General features: G+C 42.1%; 2 protein-coding genes across 3 annotated transcripts in view; one reads left to right on the forward strand and one right to left on the reverse strand.

Annotated features, from left to right (window-relative positions):
* ZCCHC14 (zinc finger CCHC-type containing 14) overlaps positions 1-11,262 on the forward strand; it is a 36,620-nt gene extending 25,358 nt beyond the window's left edge. Inside the window, exons 6-13 of one of the 2 annotated variants that reach the window (XM_081920168.1) lie at positions 1,991-2,085; positions 2,182-2,236; positions 2,983-3,256; positions 4,405-4,496; positions 4,882-5,006; positions 5,305-5,445; positions 5,527-6,966; positions 7,485-11,262. In XM_081920168.1, coding sequence (XP_081776294.1) covers positions 1,991-2,085; positions 2,182-2,236; positions 2,983-3,256; positions 4,405-4,496; positions 4,882-5,006; positions 5,305-5,445; positions 5,527-6,966; positions 7,485-7,540 — 2,278 coding nt within the window. In that variant the 3' untranslated portion in view covers positions 7,541-11,262. Of the gene's footprint in view, positions 1-1,990; positions 2,086-2,181; positions 2,237-2,982; positions 3,257-4,404; positions 4,497-4,881; positions 5,007-5,304; positions 6,967-7,484 lie in introns of both variants that reach the window. The other variant, XM_081920167.1, reaches the window with a different exon arrangement.
* Positions 11,263-12,500: 1,238 nt separating this feature from the next.
* On the reverse strand, positions 12,501-17,730 carry MAP1LC3B (microtubule associated protein 1 light chain 3 beta). Its single transcript, XM_081920253.1, has 4 exons — positions 17,563-17,730; positions 14,775-14,830; positions 14,062-14,168; positions 12,501-12,968 (listed from the first exon to the last, which is right to left on the reverse strand). Exons 1-4 carry the CDS (start codon positions 17,600-17,602, stop codon positions 12,797-12,799), a joined length of 375 nt encoding a protein of 124 aa, XP_081776379.1. The 5' UTR covers positions 17,603-17,730; the 3' UTR covers positions 12,501-12,796.
* Positions 17,731-18,737: the final 1,007 nt, after the last annotated feature.

Below are 18,737 nucleotides of genomic sequence, written 5' to 3' on the forward strand. Positions count from 1 at the left end.
ATGAGGTTTCTGGGCTTTTGGGATCAGTTTTAATTAATCCACCTTTGCTGTACTAACTGGCATATCCACACAGTGATTGCTGTTTCATAGAAGAGTTGGAGTCCAGATTCTTTTTCTTCTTTAAAAAACTGGATTCATTACAAGTTTGAGGCTCCAAAACTGTAGTGCCTGCATTTTTCATATTAATGATTTTCACATGTCCCTGATCACTGTAAAATAAAGCCACAGTCATGGGACCATAGAGATTGTAATTGGGCCAAGGGTTCCAGAAGAGCACATACCAGTTGAGTGGCCAGATGTTGTGATTTGGTCTGGATTGTTGAGGTTTGATTATTTTCCTCCCCACTCGTCTGCAAATCAGATACTGCCTTAACAGTTTGGGTCTTGTGATCCCTAGTAAATGATCAGAACTGTGATTAAAAATGTAAATGCAAGAGAAACATATTCCCAATTTGATCTCTTCTCCATTCCTGCTTCCAAGCAGCTTGTGGGACCTTCAAATACTTAGTTGCTTTCAAACAAGCCTGTGGAGAAATTATGACAATATGTTTATATATAGCATGTAGTTAGCATATGTTTCTAGGGAGCTCAGTCTTTTTAATTTCAAGAGAAAGCAAAGCACCGGCAGAGGAGAACATTTAAAAGCCTGTCTGCTGTCTTTCACTACTGTTGATCTCTTGAAAATTTATTATGAGCAATACTATAAAATATTTCCTCTGCTGAAATTTTCATTCTTCAGAATTCCATCCTTATCTACATGTACACTTCAAAATTTGCCCTCCATTTTAAATATTTACCTTGGGAAGTTTTAAGTGGTTGATTTTAGCCAGTGAGGCCCTAACAGCTGGGGACTAGGTTCTCTCCAAGACCACCTTTTTCCATATAGTCTGCCCAGGTCATTGTAGTCTTTGGATGGGGTTCTTATGATGGTACCATGTCCTGCTGAAGTTTGGTTGCCTGCGGTTCAGAGCAGGGTCTTTTTATGTTATGATACCCACCTTGTGAAATGAGCTCCCTTCTGAATTATGGTGCTGGAGAAGACTCTTGAGAGTCCCATGGACTGCAAGAAGATCAAACCTATCCATTCCGAAGGAAATCAGCCCTGAGTGCTCACTGGAAGGACAGGTCGTGAAGTTGAGGTTCCAATACTTCGGCCACCTCATGAGAAGAGAAGACTCCCTGGAAAAGGCTCTGATGCTGGGAAAGATGGAGGGCACAAGGACAAGGGAACAACAGAGGACGGGATGGTTGGACAGTGTTCTCGAAGCTACCAGCATGAGTTTGACCAAACTGCGGGAGGCAGTAGAAGACAGGAGTGCCTGCCGTGCTCTGGTCCATGGGGTCATGAAGAGTCGGACACAACTAAACAACACCCACCTTTGAAATGAGCTCCCTAATGTACCTTTTTGTTTACCCAGATATTTCCTGACTGCTGATACTGAATTTTTCTTTGTTGCTGAAATTATGTTTTTTGATTATTTGACTTTTAACAGTTACTAGTTTCATGGTTCTTCTGTGTATTGTAAACAAATTTTGAGAAAAGTGGCATGCATTTGTACACACCTACACATATACATATATATAAATTGTGATTTATAGTGCTTGGTTAGCAGCAATACGTACAAATTCAGATTAGATTCAAGTTTTTTTAGCATATTGCAGTGTTAATATGACCCACTTCGCATTTCAGAAATTAGTAGGTGTTTGCGTTTGTTGTGCATACTCCGTATCAAGAGAGAACCATATTCTTCTCATTGACGACTTGTGAGGTTCAGGGCTCCTTGTGACAATTTACACATTGTAACAAATAGCATTTGTCTGTAGGGACCTCCTCAGTATGTGTGCCTGGTATTTCCATAATGTGTCAAGTAGCTGTTTGTGTCCTGTGTGCTAAAATGCTCATTTTGGCACTCTTCTGTTAAAAGCTGCAGTTTTGATCTTTGTGGTGCAAATGCAAAGACACCATTACTCAGTTGAAATCATTTTTCAGGTATTTGGCATCATTACCTTCCCACATCTGGAAAAATGACCACGTCAAGAAATTTTTCAGCACTTCATCTCACTCCCAGCAATTTCAAAGTTCAAGTGAGTTTTATGATTCATTTCTCCCTATTAACAAACATGTGAATAGACATTTTACCACTCAGGCCTTGTCCAAACACCTGATCTCCTTGTTTTTAGGTCCAGGCAACACTTCCCTTTATAAAGTAGGTACGACGCTGGGTGCTTCCGGAAGGTGAGATGAATTTAGTGTATGTGTGATGTAGGGAAGCTATAGCATGCTATTCAGATTTCTGTATAATGTGAAACATTTTTCACTATCACTTTGAAAGTGACTTCACAGATTGCCCCTTCATTCTTTGTGTGGAATAAATTTGGTATTGCTGGCATTATGTCATCCTGTTCTGAGCATGTTTAGATGGCCCAATGATAAACTCAAAAGACATTCAAAGGTGGCATTTTACTTTGTACAGGTGCTTTATTTCAGTGGAGAGAATTAACACAGAAAATGTTTAGTTGCCTTTGAAAGTCAACACATCATTTACAGTTCTGATGTAAGATTTCCCATGTATATTCTTCCATGGAAACAAATTCCTCAAAACACTTATGAGGATATAAATGCTAACTTAGAACTGGCCTATGAAAAGCAGCTAAAACTCATCCCTACGTTTCTATTCAAGAGGCTCATGTTGAAGTAAATATGCCGGATGGTTACTGCATCTACATAATCCTCACTTCTGCTCCCTTTTCTCGGTTATGCCTGTTGGCACTGTCAGATCAGTAATTCCTTAACCTAAGCAGCTGGAGTAACTGTGGCCTTACATTTGCCAGCCCTCTGACTTTTCATTGTTATGCTGGCTCTTCAGAAAGATGGCAAACTGCATCATGGATAAAGGGACATGCTCTAGGATGAAATGAGAATGTACAGCATTCTTGTTCTTAGTTTGATGCCTAGAATAGTTTCTCCTTCTATGTTTGCAGACCTATCTGTGGCGTAGCTGGTATCCAGTCTTCACAGAACAGTCTCCAGCATCATGTGCAGCATCCGGCTGCTACACCTGTTGCACTCCCCCACTGCACTCATACAGGTGGGGCTGCATCCTCACTCACTTGCCGCTCCCAGTTGGAGAACTCTTCATCGGTATTGACTCCCAGTCCTCAAACTCCCCAGGAACAAAATGGGATTTTAGACTGGCTGCGGAAACTACGCTTGCACAAGTACTACCCTGTTTTCAAACAGCTCTCAATGGAGAAGGTAGAGTCCCGGCTTGGCTAGGGGGAAACAGTTTGCTGTGTTTGTTTTGCTATATTAATCTGTGATACAAAGAGAGAATGCAAATTTTGGGAAAGGCTTAAGACTGATTAGAAATGCAGATATGGCTTCTTCAGCTATTTCGCTTTCTGGCAAAAGTCTTCATCTAGTGGCTTATTTGGAAGTTTCTTTGTGAAATATTTACCCTCTAACAAAAGCTGTAGCGCATAGATCAAACATCCCTCTATGATGACTTTTTTCTCTGGATGCATGAGTATTTGTTCCTAGAAAGCAAAATTCCTCATGTGATCTGAGAAAGAGCGGAGATGCTGTGCCTTGCTCAAATGAATGTCACTCTTTTTAACAGTTTTATTCACAACTCTGTTCAGATATGTTGTAAGCTAATCACGTTACTCTTGGGGTGTTTTTTTTAATTAAATATATATATATATATCAGAGTGCCCTCTAGTGGATTCTTTGCTATATTTTTTTGCTCTTAAATCTAAAGCTCTAATTTGTTTTCAAATACATCATATCGTTAATCTGTGTACAGTGCTTAGCACATCTTAGGCACTTTATAAAAGATACATAATGAAATATAAATTGAATTTAATAACAGAATGGGGTATTGTTGTGGTATCTCTCTCTGCTTTTATTAGAATAACTATCAATATATCAAGCCTGAAAATAAAGTCTGGGTTGGATGTTCTGAATCTGACAAGTACCTTTAGTCTGCAAGTTGACAAATAACTACTGAATAATTTTACATAAAATTGGATGCTGAGACAACCTCAGTTGAGTAGCTTGACAAAATAACAGAAATGATCAAGGGCATGCATCAGTAGCAACAGCTCAACAAAACAAATTTAAAAGCTGATTTTGCATGGAAGCCACAGTGTCCCCAAATCTGTTGCTCATCTCTATACTAGGATGCTGTTAAACACTTGTTTGTCCCTAGAGCCTTAGCTACTGTGATAACACCTCATGAAACTAATGAATATATCTAATCTATTTTGCTTTAAAACTAAGCAAAATAAGTAAATTAGCTATATTCACTAGTTTCATAATGAAGCTTCTGTCAAGTATGCCATATTAGACAGCATTTTTAAATGCATACTATAAAATTGACTTTCCCTTTTTTCCTATCTAAGTTCCTGAGCCTTACTGAAGAAGATCTGAATAAATTTGAATCCCTTACAATGGGTGCAAAGAAGAAGCTCAAGACCCAGCTGGAGTTGGAAAAGTAGGTATTAAAGAAAGCTGGCTTCTTCCATGTTATTTCAGGATCTTTTCCTCCTAATTTTTCCAGTAAAATGCTTGCCATGGACTTTGCCTAAGGAAAACCCAGAGGTAGGACTGGGTTAATTCAGCACTAGTTGAATCAAAACTTTGTTGCATTTATACCCCATGCATGTGTCTAGAACAATAAATCTAAAAATACCAGTAGGTTATATGCAGCTAATTTTTACTCAAGGGAGACCCATTGAAATTAATAGAATAGAACCTCTTTAGTAGGCTTACTCTAAGTTAGTTGGATACCACACATACTTTAAATTAGAGAACCAATTCAGATTTAAATCCAAGTTTATTTTAATAAATTGCTTCCCAAACTTCCCTTTTCATTCCAGGGAAAAGTCTGAGAAACGGACCCTCAATCCAGCTACATCTCCTTCCTTGAGCACTGGGGTGGCCAGAGTTCCTCCTACCACTCATATTGGTCCTATCCAAAGCATTCGTGGTAACCATACAGCAGGTAAACAGGCTATGAGGTTTGAATATGTATATTTCCTACACAGGGGAGATTGGTGCTTGTCTAATTCTTGTAACATACTGGATAGCAATCTAGTTCAGGATAGTCATACTTAGAAGAGTAGACCCATTAAATTAATAGACTCAAGTTAATTACTTTCCATGGATCTATTTTTGAGCCTGGCTAACAATGGCTATCAGCCAAATGTACTTGGGAGTCGCAACAGATTTTGTCTAAAGATGACTTAACAGTACCATTCACATTACTTGATTTTTCTTCTTCTCTTCCCCGCCCCCACAAGAGTTACGTGTCGATGTTGATCAGCCAGCCCTCTCAACCCCCCGCGAAGGAAGCTCTTCAGAATACTCCAGCTCCTCTTCTAGCCCCATGGGAATCCATACCCGGGAGGAGAGCTCAGACAGTGCTGAGGAGAATGAGAGACGTAAGGAAAGCTGTCTCGTTGTGTTGCAGCATCTAACACATTTAGGTGACTGGTCGTACCTGACATCTGTCTATCTTGTAGGTTTAGAGGTCCACTTGGAAGCCTCAGAAAAGGAGAAGCCAGTAATGTTATTGAATCACTTCAACTCCAGCTCAGCCAGGCCCACTGCTCAGGTTTTACCAGTGCAGAATGATGCCGTGTCCAGTCCATCCGGTCACCACACCTTGCCAGTACAGATGATAGCTGCGGGCTCCCCTCACATCACTCCAATTAGAATACTGAACTCTATGCACAAATCAGAGCGAGGGAATACAGACATGAAGCTCCTTTCGTCATCTATGCACTCGCTTTTGTCTTTAGAAGACAGGACAAAATTCTCACCTGGAACACCTCGAAGTGGCATCAAGATGGAGAAGAGCTTTGGAAGTACTGTTGTGGATGGGATGCCAGCCTCTCCCCATCAGCCCATGCAAGTGCTCTCTGGAGTTCCTGAAAATGGTTCCTCTACACCTTCAATTAACTTTGGTCCAAGGACCAAAATGGTACATGCTTCCACTCTAGACAGAGTGGTGAAAACAACCCAGCAGCCGGGAATAATAGTGGAAACAAGCACCACAGCCACTGTAACTTCCAGCACCGTCTTCCATGTGGCACGACCCCCCATAAAACTCCTGGTATCCTCTTCGGTTCCTACTGATTCAACCATGGTGGGGCAGTCTTCCTGCTCCAGTAATATGCAATTCAGTGTGTCCCCAGCAATAATAAACCCCCGGACTGCTCTCTATACAGCCAATACCAAAGTGGCCTTTTCTGCCCTGAGCAGTATGCCAGTAGCCCCAATGCCCAGCAGCAGCTTCTGTGCAAATAGCAACACTGCCTCTTCTAGCAGTCACCCCTCCACATCCTTTGCAAATATGGCAAACCTACCCAGTTGTCCTGCTCCCAGCTCCAGCCCCACACTTTCATCAGCTGCCGAGAACAATTTCTACAACAGCAGTAGTAGTGGCTCAGGAGGAAGTATCCCAGTACCAAATCAGAATCACCACCATCACCACCACCATCAGCAGCAGCCTCCTGGATGCATGGTGTGCAGTTCCTGTGGCTGTAGTGGGAACTGTGGTTCAAGCGGCATGACTGTCAGTTATGGTAATTACTTCCAGCACCCCTTTTCCGGACCGTCAGTGTTTACTTTCCCATTTCTGCCCTTCAATCCACTGTGCAGCAGTGGCTACATCAACACACAGCAGTACAACAGCAGCTCGGCCTTCCCTATGGTTCACTCTCCTTACAACAGTGGCATAACACCAGACTCTGTCATGAGTGGGCAGTCTACGTTTGCAGTGCCACCAATGCAAAGCTTTATGGCAAGTACAGCAGGGGTGTACCAAGCACAGGGGATGATGAGCAACAACAGTGGTACAGGTCATAAAAAGAATGGGAATCTGTCCTGTTACAATTGTGGAGCCAGTGGTCACCGAGCTCAAGACTGCAAGCAGCCACCAATGGATTTCAATCGACAAGGTTAGGAACATTATTGGCTTGCCAGAAGTGCAGTTGGTAGATTGCTCAGAATACAGGTTTGGCTGCTTGGGGAAAGGGGGTGGTAGATAAAGGAAAATCTGAAAATGGTCAGTAACTTAAAGTGATGGCAAGTCTGAGCACGTACAAGTGGAATCCACTGTAGGTCTCACACTTTGCCAATAGTTTGTACTCTTTGGATGAGCAGTAGCCCTCTGAAGCAAACCTGAGAGAACCAAAGTACAGGAGTGGTAAAATGTTGCTCTGCCATGAGCATGCAGAGCCCGGATAGTTTTGTGGGGCAATAAGGGGTTGGTTTCTTGTAGTAGCAAGCTTTGAGATTGCTCACGCTCAAAACTGGTATCCATGGTGTCTTGCCTTATTTCACATCTACTGCTAATATGTTCATTCCTTATCTATGAACAGCATGGTGCTCAACTGTGTGATGTGTCATTGCTTGTGAAATGTAGACTTCACAAAAGTCTTACACTTGCTGACTTGTATTTCTCTTCTCCATGCAGGTACATTTCGGTTAAAATATGCTCCACCAGCTGAAAGTTTAGATTCCACAGATTGACAGTAACTCCATGGACTTCATTTTTTGTGTTGGCAAAAGCCCATGGAGTAATTACAGAATTTCAAATTGGAATCTGAGAAGTCCACTTGTTGAGCTTATTAACATTATTTTTTTAATCCAAAGGTGCTCTACTTCACTACACTAGGAAGAAACTGAAGCTTAGGGGTTTATCAAACCCATTTTTACTGATTTGCCAAAATTATAACATGGATCTTAAATGTTGGACCTTCCAGATGGGAGGTGAAACTGGCCAACTACCCTTTTTTGTTGTAAACAAACTCCTGCACTTTTGCTGAAGAATGTTGCCATACTTTGATCTTCTGTGCTGGAAACTCGAACTCCCGGGCAGCTATGTTGTAATCTGGAGTGAGAGCTAGAGGTTGACGGTACAGTAGCCATTTGCCTGCTGGACTCTGACATTTGAGGCTAGGTAAACATGTCTACTTTTTCTCAAAAACTAATCAGGCACTACACTCTGGGATTTTAAAGGATTGCACTACAGAAGAATGTATAACTCTATCTGCACTTTTAGCAGACTGAGATCAGTGCGAGAGACGTTCCAATGGTTGGAAATAGGCACCAGCAGGCTATGTGAACTTCTAATAAAGAAATCTTAACCCTCCCTCTCTTCCAAAAGAACAAAGGTAGACGTTTCAGTTCATTCTAGAAATGGTTATGCTATGCTTGTCGGCATTTATTTGTCAGTCATGGATTAAACTTACGTTTCCAAGGGTCTAGTGCCAGAGACTGAGCTCAAAACAGGTCTTTAAAAAAATACTTTTCCTCTACAACTTTCAAATCTTACCATATATTAGTTTCTGCCACAGGAAACAGTACTCTACCTTTGAAACCGAGTTTTAAAACACAGACTCCTGCAGCAGAGTTTGCAAATTGTTGCTTTACTTTGCATAGCAAAAGTCTTTCTACAAGGGCTCTTGCTTACAGGATATAGAAGTCACAAAGTAAGAAACAGCTGTACATCTTAACCACAACTCGGGTTTGTAGTCTGCCTCCTTTATTTGAAATATGTAGAGTATTGGCTTTGATGTTAACTAGTTAGAATTCTTTTCCACTAAAGCCAGCAAAGCTCAGAACTGAAACATTGTAGACCTACCTGGTCAAAAGGAGGCATACCTTTTTGTATTCATGCTGAATTGGTTGTAGCTACTGTATCTTCTTTCATTGATAGGGCTGAAGTTTAAACTGCCCCACATTTTAGTAGCTGTGCACAATATGTTACTATGGAGGTGGCAAATGAGTATTTCTGCTTGAAAGTATTGTATGGTTGAAGGTGCAGGGAGGTGGGGTTGGCTGTTTCACTGCACTGCATATCCATGAGGTAGTAAAACAGTGGGTCTTGTGGAAATAATGGTAGGATTGACAGAAAACCAGGTACTCCACTATTGTTTTCTATATCATCAGAGATAAGCTCTATTATCCTTACCTGTTGCCTTTAAAAACAAACTGGTGTATTCTCTTGGGTGTAGGCATTCAATGGGTTTTGCATATTCAACTCTGGGAGAAGCTTAGCATGAGCTTCCTGCCATTTCTCAGCTTCATAGAGACCAAGTCCAAAGTTGTAAAAACACATGGTTTGTAGCAGCCCTGCATACAACTTCAGTTATTTCTATGCAATGAAGTGCTAGACTTTCATATCCTAAGTTTGGCTTTACCAAAACAGTATTACATATAGGGTTAGATCCAGCCCACAATATTTAATTATGCGTGTAATGACTGAACTTCTGAGACGGCTAATAGAGGTGGATACCATTAGGAAACTTGTAAAACTACCAGAGGTAATGAGAACTGACAGAGCAATTTACTTTGCCTTAATGACCCTGATTGACATCAGCAGAAACATGCCACTCTGTACTAAATCTGTCAGTTATTGTTTACTCTTAAAAGTTGGGAGCCTTTCCATTGGCCCAAAATGTGCCAAAAGCCAAATGTATCAGTTCTTAAACAGAAATAACCCAACACCATACAAACTTTCCAGGATCAACAGAAAGCCTTTATCAGGCATTTAAATTGGAAAGTTTCTAGAAACATGCCCCCATGAGCGGTATGATGTTCAGAAATATAGTTTCCATTCATATAAAAAGAGAGCTGTCTCAGCTAGCTGTTGGGCTGTCAAACAAAACTTTTTAACTAGTGGACAAGTGGAATTACCAGGGGAAAGCTTTGGAGAGCCAATTGCCTTGTTCGTTTCTAAAGGTAAACTGAGACATACAAAGGCAAGCCTACATAGTGACTTAATTTTATTAAAGCTGTTCTCTACTATTTCATCCACAAAGTGGCTGCCAATGTTTCATACAGGCAAAGGACTTTGAAGCAAGACTCAAGTGGAAGAGGAATGGACACTAGCTGCATAGATCATAGTTTGGCTGAAACTTTACACCAGAGAATGTAACTTGCGTCATGAAGAGAGCATAAAACAGAACCATCAAAAGCCCTTGTCTGTATGAAACAAACTATGTACTAAAAACTGGCATGGCAAACTGCTGGAGAATTGCTATTTGCATATAACTAAGGTTTCAACTCGGCATGACTTAGTTAATGGGAAATTTCTCGAGCAGTATGGGGGTCCGTGCCTGAACAAAGAAGGGTCTTTCTTAATTATGTCAAACCCTTTTTTACATGCCAGCCTAGAATTCTGTTAGAGACACCCAAATGTAAGCCACCCCAAGTAAAAGACAAGTTATTCAATGGGTACAATACCATTTTATGGGAAAAGCCCTAAACTGAGGCCAACTTAATTATTTTAAGGTGGGAGGGAAGGGTGGGTATTTTGTTTTGCTTCTGAACAGACACTTATAACCCTCTTAAGCTGCTTTACTTAGATATGGCCAAAGGCAGAATTAAAATAGTAATTCAGAAAGCAACAAATATTCAAACAATTTTTACTCTTCCAACTACCTTTGGAACTATTTCTGCATACTAACTTCTTATAAACATAGGAAGAGCCTATGTCTTGCAGCACAGGTTAACATCTTTCTTTCCAGAAATAACTTTCCATTAGGAATGAAGGAAACACCTCTGCCCATTTCGAGCCATTTCTTTTACATTATATTACAAATGTGCATGTAACTTTATATAAATATTAAAAGTTTTGTAAATATTTAATATCCACCTAATTTGATTTTGAATTGTAAATGTCAAGTATTCTGGTATTTGAATTTTTATGTTTTATTATACTTTGTTAAAGGTAAAATTGTACATTTTTAGAATGTTTTTATCTGAGTAAATTTAATGTACTGAACAAAAATTAAAGACTATAGTAGTGTCTTTTCAGACATCCTCACTTTTAATATTTTTTTTCCATTTTCAGTGGAAGGCTAAAGAAAACTTACTGCAAGCGCAGCAGGTTCAACCAAAGGCTAACATAAACATGCATTGTCTCAAATGTGGCAGCTGTAGACAGGTACTGCAGAGCTATCCAACAGCATTGTCCATTTTAGGTAGGTGCTCTGAAGGGTACAGAAAAGCCACACTGCAGCCTGGGATATCAGTTTCTTCCGTCAGGAGCTTTTCCATGTTCTCATACAGGTTCTTAATTCTCAGTCTCATTTGAAATCCAGTATCTTGCCCACACTCAGAAAGCAGGCAGTGTTGTTTTTCATAGCTCAAGCATCTTCACAAGTGTCATTAGTATGGCCACAGAATCTCCTACTATTGTGACAATGTTCTATTCTGCAACAGTAAAGGAATCTGAGCCAAAGTTGTGGGAGGCTGAAGGCTTTTGTTCAATTCTGTCTACTGCTCTTCATATACAGCATTAAGATCGTTTTAAAATGGACCTGTATATAAGCTTAACTTCTAATCAAGTTGAGATGGAATCATCCATTTCAGCACTTTTAAAAACAAAAGAAAAATCAACATTTATACAAGAGCAGCCATTAGCCCATTGTAAGGATGGCTGTCTTATGAAGAAATAGTAACTGAACAGAAGAGTTTAAAATTTTACAGTGAAGTAAAAGCTCACAGTGAACTTGTTAGAAGCAAGCATTGAACAGATGCATGCAAAGGTAGAAACTGCATGTCATATTGATATTTTACAGCATGTCAAGATTTAGCCTCTTTTCTCCACATAATAAAAATTTGTTTGCTATAACATATAATTAAATTCACATGCATTAATATACAAGGATAAGTCTTAGCTTACTACATTTCACTGTATAACAAATGGGGAAGCAGGACACTATCTGAATTACTTTCCTTTTGCACAGGACATACCCTGTTTACAGCAAAATTTAAGTCCCTATGCAACTGACTGGAAGCAGTGATCAAACTTCTTTGCAACTTTAGATATTGCCCAGTCTAAAACAAAGGGAAATTCTTTTTGAGTTTTGATAGTTTGAATGCAGCTAAAGGAAACAAGGGCTTTCTGCCAATGAGGAAATACAAAAATGTTCTTCATGTATTCCAATGAAAATCAAGAACTTGGGTAGTGAGGTTAATATGCTAGATATAAAGAAACATCAACAGCTGTGAGGCTTGCCAATGTTTACTGTATTACTTTGGCAATTGGCTAACCTCAAAACCCTGCTACCTCCCAATGCTTTCTGACTGACAAAATGAAGTCCTCTTTGCTGAGGGTTTGGGTTGATTTAATTAGAATAAAATTAACAAGGTGTAGAACAGAATACCAAACTGGGTAGACTGAAGCTTTTCTTTGACAACAGTTATGTATATATTTCCTAAAACTAGCATAAAGCTATGATGTTTGGTATATAACAATAATTAGCAATCTGATGTTTTGCCTTCTAAAGTAACAGTACCAATGAATTAATGCCTACCCCTTTCATTACATGCACTGATCTATCAAAAAAAGTTAAAAGAAGCAGACCATTACTCCTATTTGTTCCCTTTCTTAAAATGCAGTTTTCAGGAGCTGAAACAGGACTTAACGTTATGAAATGTCACACGCAAATATTTCAGTTTGCTGCTAAATTTTCTATGATTAATGCAAACATCCCTTTTATTGGCAACTTAACACACACACACACACACATACAGTATAGTTTAAAATTCCAGAGGCTTAAAGCAAATGTGCCTGTGCAAATTTTATAGCAGGTCTACAAAGCTGCACTGCTTGTCTATACTGGCACTCATCTGTTCAATATTCACAAATAAAACAGTACGGTGAGAACACCCGCTAAGCACAACTACTGTGAGCAGGTTGGTGACATCCCTTTGTTTTTTCCTGTGGGAGGGAGGGGTAAAAACTATCCTAGGCTACAAGCCACTGGGGATGGTTTACACAGATTTCATTCCAAATGTTTCCTGAGAGGCATACACCATGTACAGGAATCCGTCCTCGTCCTTTTCACTTTCATACACCTCCGAAATTGGTGTTGAAACGCTCACCATGCTGTGTCCATTCACCAGTAAGAAGAAAGCTTGATTGGAATTCAGCTGCAGCCGACGCCTAGAAGACAGGAAACTGAATGGACACTTCCCTTGGAACATGGCTAACAAATTTAAATGCAGAAGCAAAATAAAAAAAAAAGAACTGCCTTTAGAAATTCCAGGTTTAGCAACAGTCTCCTCCTTTGCCACATCCAAGAATCACATGAATACCAGAAAGCATGTGTGATTAGAGCACTTCTGAAGGCAGCCTCCTCACCCAAGCAACATCAGAGGGGAGGGGCTTGCAACTACACTGATCTTATAAAGCCTCAAGTGAGACACTAAGGCCTGCTGTGTTGCCTAAGAGGAAGGACAACACTGCTAGAGATAATGTGCATGTTAGGTTGTTGCTTTTAGATGCTGACCACCCATTTTAACCATTTCAATGGACTGCAGAGCACATCAGTGCCAGCTACTACAAGGAGTTTACTCAGTAACAGGCATCACACTCCAGAATTATAAAGAGCCCATATAATCAAGTTCCCTTTCTGTGAAGAGTTACCAATAGAGACGGAAAGCTGTGTCAGCGTAATTCCTGTTACGATCAAGCATCGGCAAATATGCTTGCCATGCAGAGTGTGGCACCGCTCCATATCAAGCAACCATCCTAACTTTGAAGTTGCAGAGGTGGGCAGGGATTGTCTGCTGAAGATCTCTGCCACCTTCCAAGTTGGGTGGAAAACTGGCATCTGCATGGCAAAGGCAGACCTAAAGAGCCTTGGCTCTAACAGAACCAACACAGCATCCCTCCCCCCCCACCAAAAAAACCACCTAGCCTCTTTCCTGCTCCTACCACTTCCTAGAGGCATACAGAACAACTACAGGCAGTGGCACTGAACAAAACATTCTCCACTCAACCTCAGAGAAGTTGTGGCACCTTCAGGCAATGGAGCCCAACCATGCACATCCCTGCCAGGCTTTTCTGTAGGAAGGAGGGAGGCTTAGCAAGACCAGGTTTTTTTGCTTTGCCAACAAATAGGTCAAACACTCTGGACCTTTGTTATGATTGTTAGTTGACTTTTTAAAAAAACTCACTTGGGAAACCCTTAATATATAGCACAAGCTACTGTCCTGAATGAGAGACCTTTCAGTAAAGCAGGTAGGTTAGATACCTGATAATCTTGATCAGCTCACTCATGTTGACATGATCTGGGACCAGAAACTTTGTTTTATCCAGAATGGGAAGTTGCTTTTCTCCTTTATACCTTTCAATGATTACCTGGAGGAAAATGGTAAAGTTAGGACTTATAATTTAGGACTTTTCAGTATGGTGAGCCACAGGCATGTTCTTGCTAGATACCTATGGGTTTGTTTAATGCAATTCTACTTTGTACTACAGTGGTTTATAATTTTATTATTTCTATCATTTTATTGTATTCCACCTTGCATTTTTAATGAGGCTCAGCATTGAAATTCCTAAAACAAACCCAGTCACCTGAATTGAGCTGTGAAAAGGAGCTGCAATAGAGAAGACCCCAGCCTTCCGTTCCTGGCACAGGTTTGCAGTGAAAGGCTAGCGTGCCCTCCTCCCCACCTGTCACCCCAATTTCAGCCCCTTCTCTTCTCCATTCAGTTATGCATAAACAGGGCAAGAGGACTACAATCAGGAAAACCTGGAAGCAGCAAACAATTGACTTCTGTTATGTAAAATGAAATGGAGGGAGAAAATAAAAATTTCTTAACTAGGGCAAATATCTTTGCAGCCTCTAGTATGGATGATTTCACTGCTAGTCCCCAAAGTGCACGTGTTGCCACTACCTACCAGGTTATTTCCCTGATTTAAGTCTCACCAAATGACAGACAATAGAGCTGAAAGTCTACTCACTGGTATCTTTGTAGGATGCTGCTCTCGAATAAGTCTGACATCTTCTACTCTTTGTTCTACAGGGGAGAAAAAGAAAGTTGTACTTAAAATGCTTGAAGAGGCAGTGTTGTCAGATATATAATATCTACACAGAACAATTTGTTATATTGGTGTTTCATTGCCCTGGAAGAGAAGCACACACAGAGGCAGCAGTTTGTAGGAAGAGTAGGATATAAATCAAATAAATAAATCATAAGCAGAATGAGAGGCGCTTAAACCACACCCACATTAGTATACCCAAGCTGATAGCATTAGAAGCAAGGTTAACTGGCAGTCTTTCTAGATCAGGGAGGGAATGCAACTCAAGCGCTGCTGAAAATTCATGCAGGGAATGAAGAAGCTACAGTGGAAAGGGGGAGGCACAAAAGAAAAAGGAGTACTTGCCCACTTTTGACTGTAGCCCCACAAATGAAGCTGCTAACTGATGCCACCCCCCACCATACCTGTGTGCTAGTAGAAATTCTGCAGCACAATTTATTAACAGGAAGGGTGGGGACAACTTAAGAGAAACTTGGGGGGGGGGGGAGAGAGAGAAAATGCCATCTGAAAAATAAAGGAGCATAACCCTTCATAGTGAAAAGTTAAAGCAGGCAAGTTAAGTTGAAGGGAAAAAAAGTTGAGCTTAGTTGGTTTAAAGGCACACAGTAGTACAACAAATCTGCTAAGGCTGAAGTAGTTCTAAATCTGAGAGCATTTGGGAAGCCCAAGGACCCAGTCTGAGGGCCATGGGAAAGGAGCAAACACAACAAAGAGTCTTAGCACATAAGACTAGACTAGAGCCCACTTCACAGCTTATGTCATAATGAAATGTTAGTTTTAAGGTGCTACAAGACTCTTTGTTTTTACTGCTAAAAGGACTAGAAGTTAGTGAGAAAACATGGCTATCCCCTCGAGGAAAAGTGCTCTATGTAAATTAAAAGTATAAAATACTTCATCAAATTTCATCAAAGCATTTTAAATATATCTTATAGTTATTGCATTCTTAAAGCTAAAGAGCTTCCACTAGGTTTCCCCACCCCCAGCCTAGAGGACTGTTGGTGTCCAAAACTCCTTTGCAAAGGAAAACAAACAGCTAGAACGACCTTTACTTTCGTTTTCAGCGGCACAGCAGCAAAACAAAGCCTCAATTCTTTTTCCGATCCAACATGCAAGCAGGAAAACCAAGTTTAAGCAGAACAAAAACAGTAACAACAAAAGCAACAGCCTGAGTCTTCCTGTATTTCTTTTTTAAGTGATAGTAATAACTAAGGGACATTTACAGTAGAACCTAACTAGGGCTTGTTACATCAGGATTTTTGGATCATATTACGAAGCTGAAACTTGGTGGACTTGGCTGGAAGGCTAACTAATTCACAAGCCTTTGTACAGCCAATATTTGTTATTTAATCTGTCACTAACTCCTGAGAGGTGGAGGTAATTGCCCAACGTTGTTCCCAAAACTTCCTGCTTCAGTCTGGAGGTCACCCTCTGTTTTGGTCATCAACAGTATTAGGAAAATTGCAGCCCAATGATTCAACATTACCCTCTGCTTCCTCACATAACAACAAACTGACACAGCAGATCGGAGACAAACAAATCCATGGAATCCAAACAGTTGAACTGCTTAAAGTTGTGCAGGCAATACCCAGGGGAGAAATAGGGAAGGGGATCCATCATAAGTACTGAGTACTTTCACATCGCTAAGGGAAGACACCCCAGATAAAGCCTGGGAATGAAACTACAAACACATGCAGCATCCAGACAAGAAGTTCTACACTACAGCATCCAGCATATACGGTAATCTGGCCTTCTCACATTCAAAATACAATATACTCAAGATAAACAGCACCATCTCCAGTGTTTTGACAACTGATCAACAAAGGGTAGGCCCACCACCCTCTAAGTGCTGGGGGTGAGGGGAAAGGGGTGCTACAGCAGAGTGCAGAGCAGGCACGATGCCAGGCAGGGAAAGAGGCTGGCACGGGGGGGGGCGAGCTGTTTACTCCTCTGGCTCTTGAGCTCCACGGAAGCCGGCAGAGCCGTCAACAGGCCCTGCATTCTCCTCAAACACAACACCTCAGGCCCCTCCAACCCCGGCCTCCTACCACCAACAGTCATCCTCAGGGCTAGCCTTCAATCCTTAAGGAGTTTCAAGGGGGGCGGAAAGTAATGTAAGGGGGTCCCCCTTACACTCCCAATTTGGGGGGTGCGGTGGGGAATAACAGTCATTGTGGGTGGTGAATCACTCTGCCCAAGATCCAGAACTAGGAGATGGGGGAAAAGGTGATTACTGTATTAAAGGGGGGGGGGATACGACTGTGCCACCAACCCATAAGCCCGCCCCCCATGGCCGACGGAGAGTGCGTTAGCAGGCCAAGCACCTTCTCAAGGACCTCCGTGAGGGAAGAAAGGGGGAGAAGCCTCATTTCCCCCCCCCCAACAATGGGAGGGGGTGTTTTGCCTTTTCCTCAACTCTTCTTCCCTTGCCCCAGCGAGACCCACTTACCCTCTCCCCACCGCCACACATATAGCACACATAGCGCCCGCTGCCACGTTCATGGACCATCTCCCCAGCTCTTCACTGTTCCCTACTTCTGAGTACCCCCTCCAGTCATCAAGCTCCCCCCCCCCACTCAAGTCCACCTCGCAGGTGTTCCCTTGGCCGCCCCACTTGATGTGGTGCGTCTCTCCCCAACGCCCCCCCCCCGACTCAGTAACAGCCCCCTCTTGCCCCCCCCCCGAGGGTCTAACGCACAGGCCCTTCCCCCACCGAAAGTGCGTCGCTGCTTGAAGCTCTTTTCCGAGGGCATCGCGGCGACTGGCTCCTCCTCCACCTCCTTCGACTCTCTCCCCTCTCAGCGGCGCGGACCATCCACACCAAAACCCTCGTCCGCGATCAGCTGACCAACGAAGCCCCGCCTCTCCCGAGCTGATTGCGTCACAGTGAGGGAGGGACAGGCGGACGAAGGAAGGAAAAGCGAGAGGCCGGGCATTCGTAGGCTTCGCCGCGCGGTAGTGCGCGTGCGTAGCGACGGAAGCCCGACGCCTCAAGCAAGGAAGAGGAGAGGAGAAGGAGGGGAGTCGACGTTAGTGACGCGAGCGCGCCTGCGCAGGCGAAACGAGCCGCGGGCGGGGGACTCAGAAGCTGAGCCTGCCGCAGGGCGGCGCCAAAACAGTGACTTCATCGCGCACAAACGCAGCCCCGCCCATCGCCATGGTTACCATGTCACCCTCCCCGGAGGAAGAGAAGGCCTCTGGTTTGGTTTTGCCGCAATTTCCATATTAAAGAAAGAAGTTCCCCTTATCAAGCACCTGGGGCGGGATCTGATCTCACAGATAAAGATCTGGAGCGCATCAAGTAATACTAGATAGCGGGGGGGGGGTATTCTGAATATATGCAAAACACTTTCCTCCCCGTCTCCAATGTGCAATTGAAAGCTCACAAACAGGACCTGATAGCACTGCCCTCTCCTATGTTATTTCTCTGTAACTGGTATTCAGATGCATGCCGCCTCTAATCCTGGGGGCATCATGGATATCCTTCCCTTAATTTGCCTAATCTCTTTTCAAAACCATCTATCTGAGGCCATTACCACATTTTATGGGCACAAATGCCATTGTTTATGTGTTGTGTTCTGTTGTGTGAAGAAATAGTTCCTTTTGTTTGCTCTAAATCTCCCACCATTCAGCTTTATTGGATGATTCCAGGTTCTAGTATTATAGGGGGGGACACATACCTTCCATAATAATTCTTTTCATATTTAAGGTGACACAACCTTAAATATTTTTCTAGTGCTTTGCTTCTAGAAAAAAGGTGCAGGTATTGTGTACCCTCTGAGTACCACCAGAAAAACACTGTTTCTTTCTGTAACTTGTCTCTGTTATTGCATTCGTGGCCAAGAAAGGAATGCCAAATCCATTGCAAGATGCTCTGACTGTGTTCTA

This window comes from Podarcis melisellensis, assembly GCF_964234715.1.
Source record: "Podarcis melisellensis genome assembly, chromosome: 8".
NCBI classification, from domain to species: Eukaryota; Metazoa; Chordata; class Lepidosauria; order Squamata; family Lacertidae; genus Podarcis; species Podarcis melisellensis.

What these genes read in the sequence shown, in the direction of transcription:
- MAP1LC3B (XM_081920253.1), bottom strand. Translation starts at nt 17,602, where the DNA reads ATGCCCTCGGAAAAGAGCTTCAAGCAGCGACGCACTTTCG. An exon ending in AGCATCCTACAAAGATACCA is followed by an intron (nt 14,169 to 14,774) that starts GTGAGTAGACTT and finishes ATTTTCCTCCAG; the next exon opens with GTAATCATTGAAAGGTATAA. An exon ending in GAGCTGATCAAGATTATCAG is followed by an intron (nt 12,969 to 14,061) that starts GTATCTAACCTA and finishes CCTGTCTTCTAG; the next exon opens with GCGTCGGCTGCAGCTGAATT.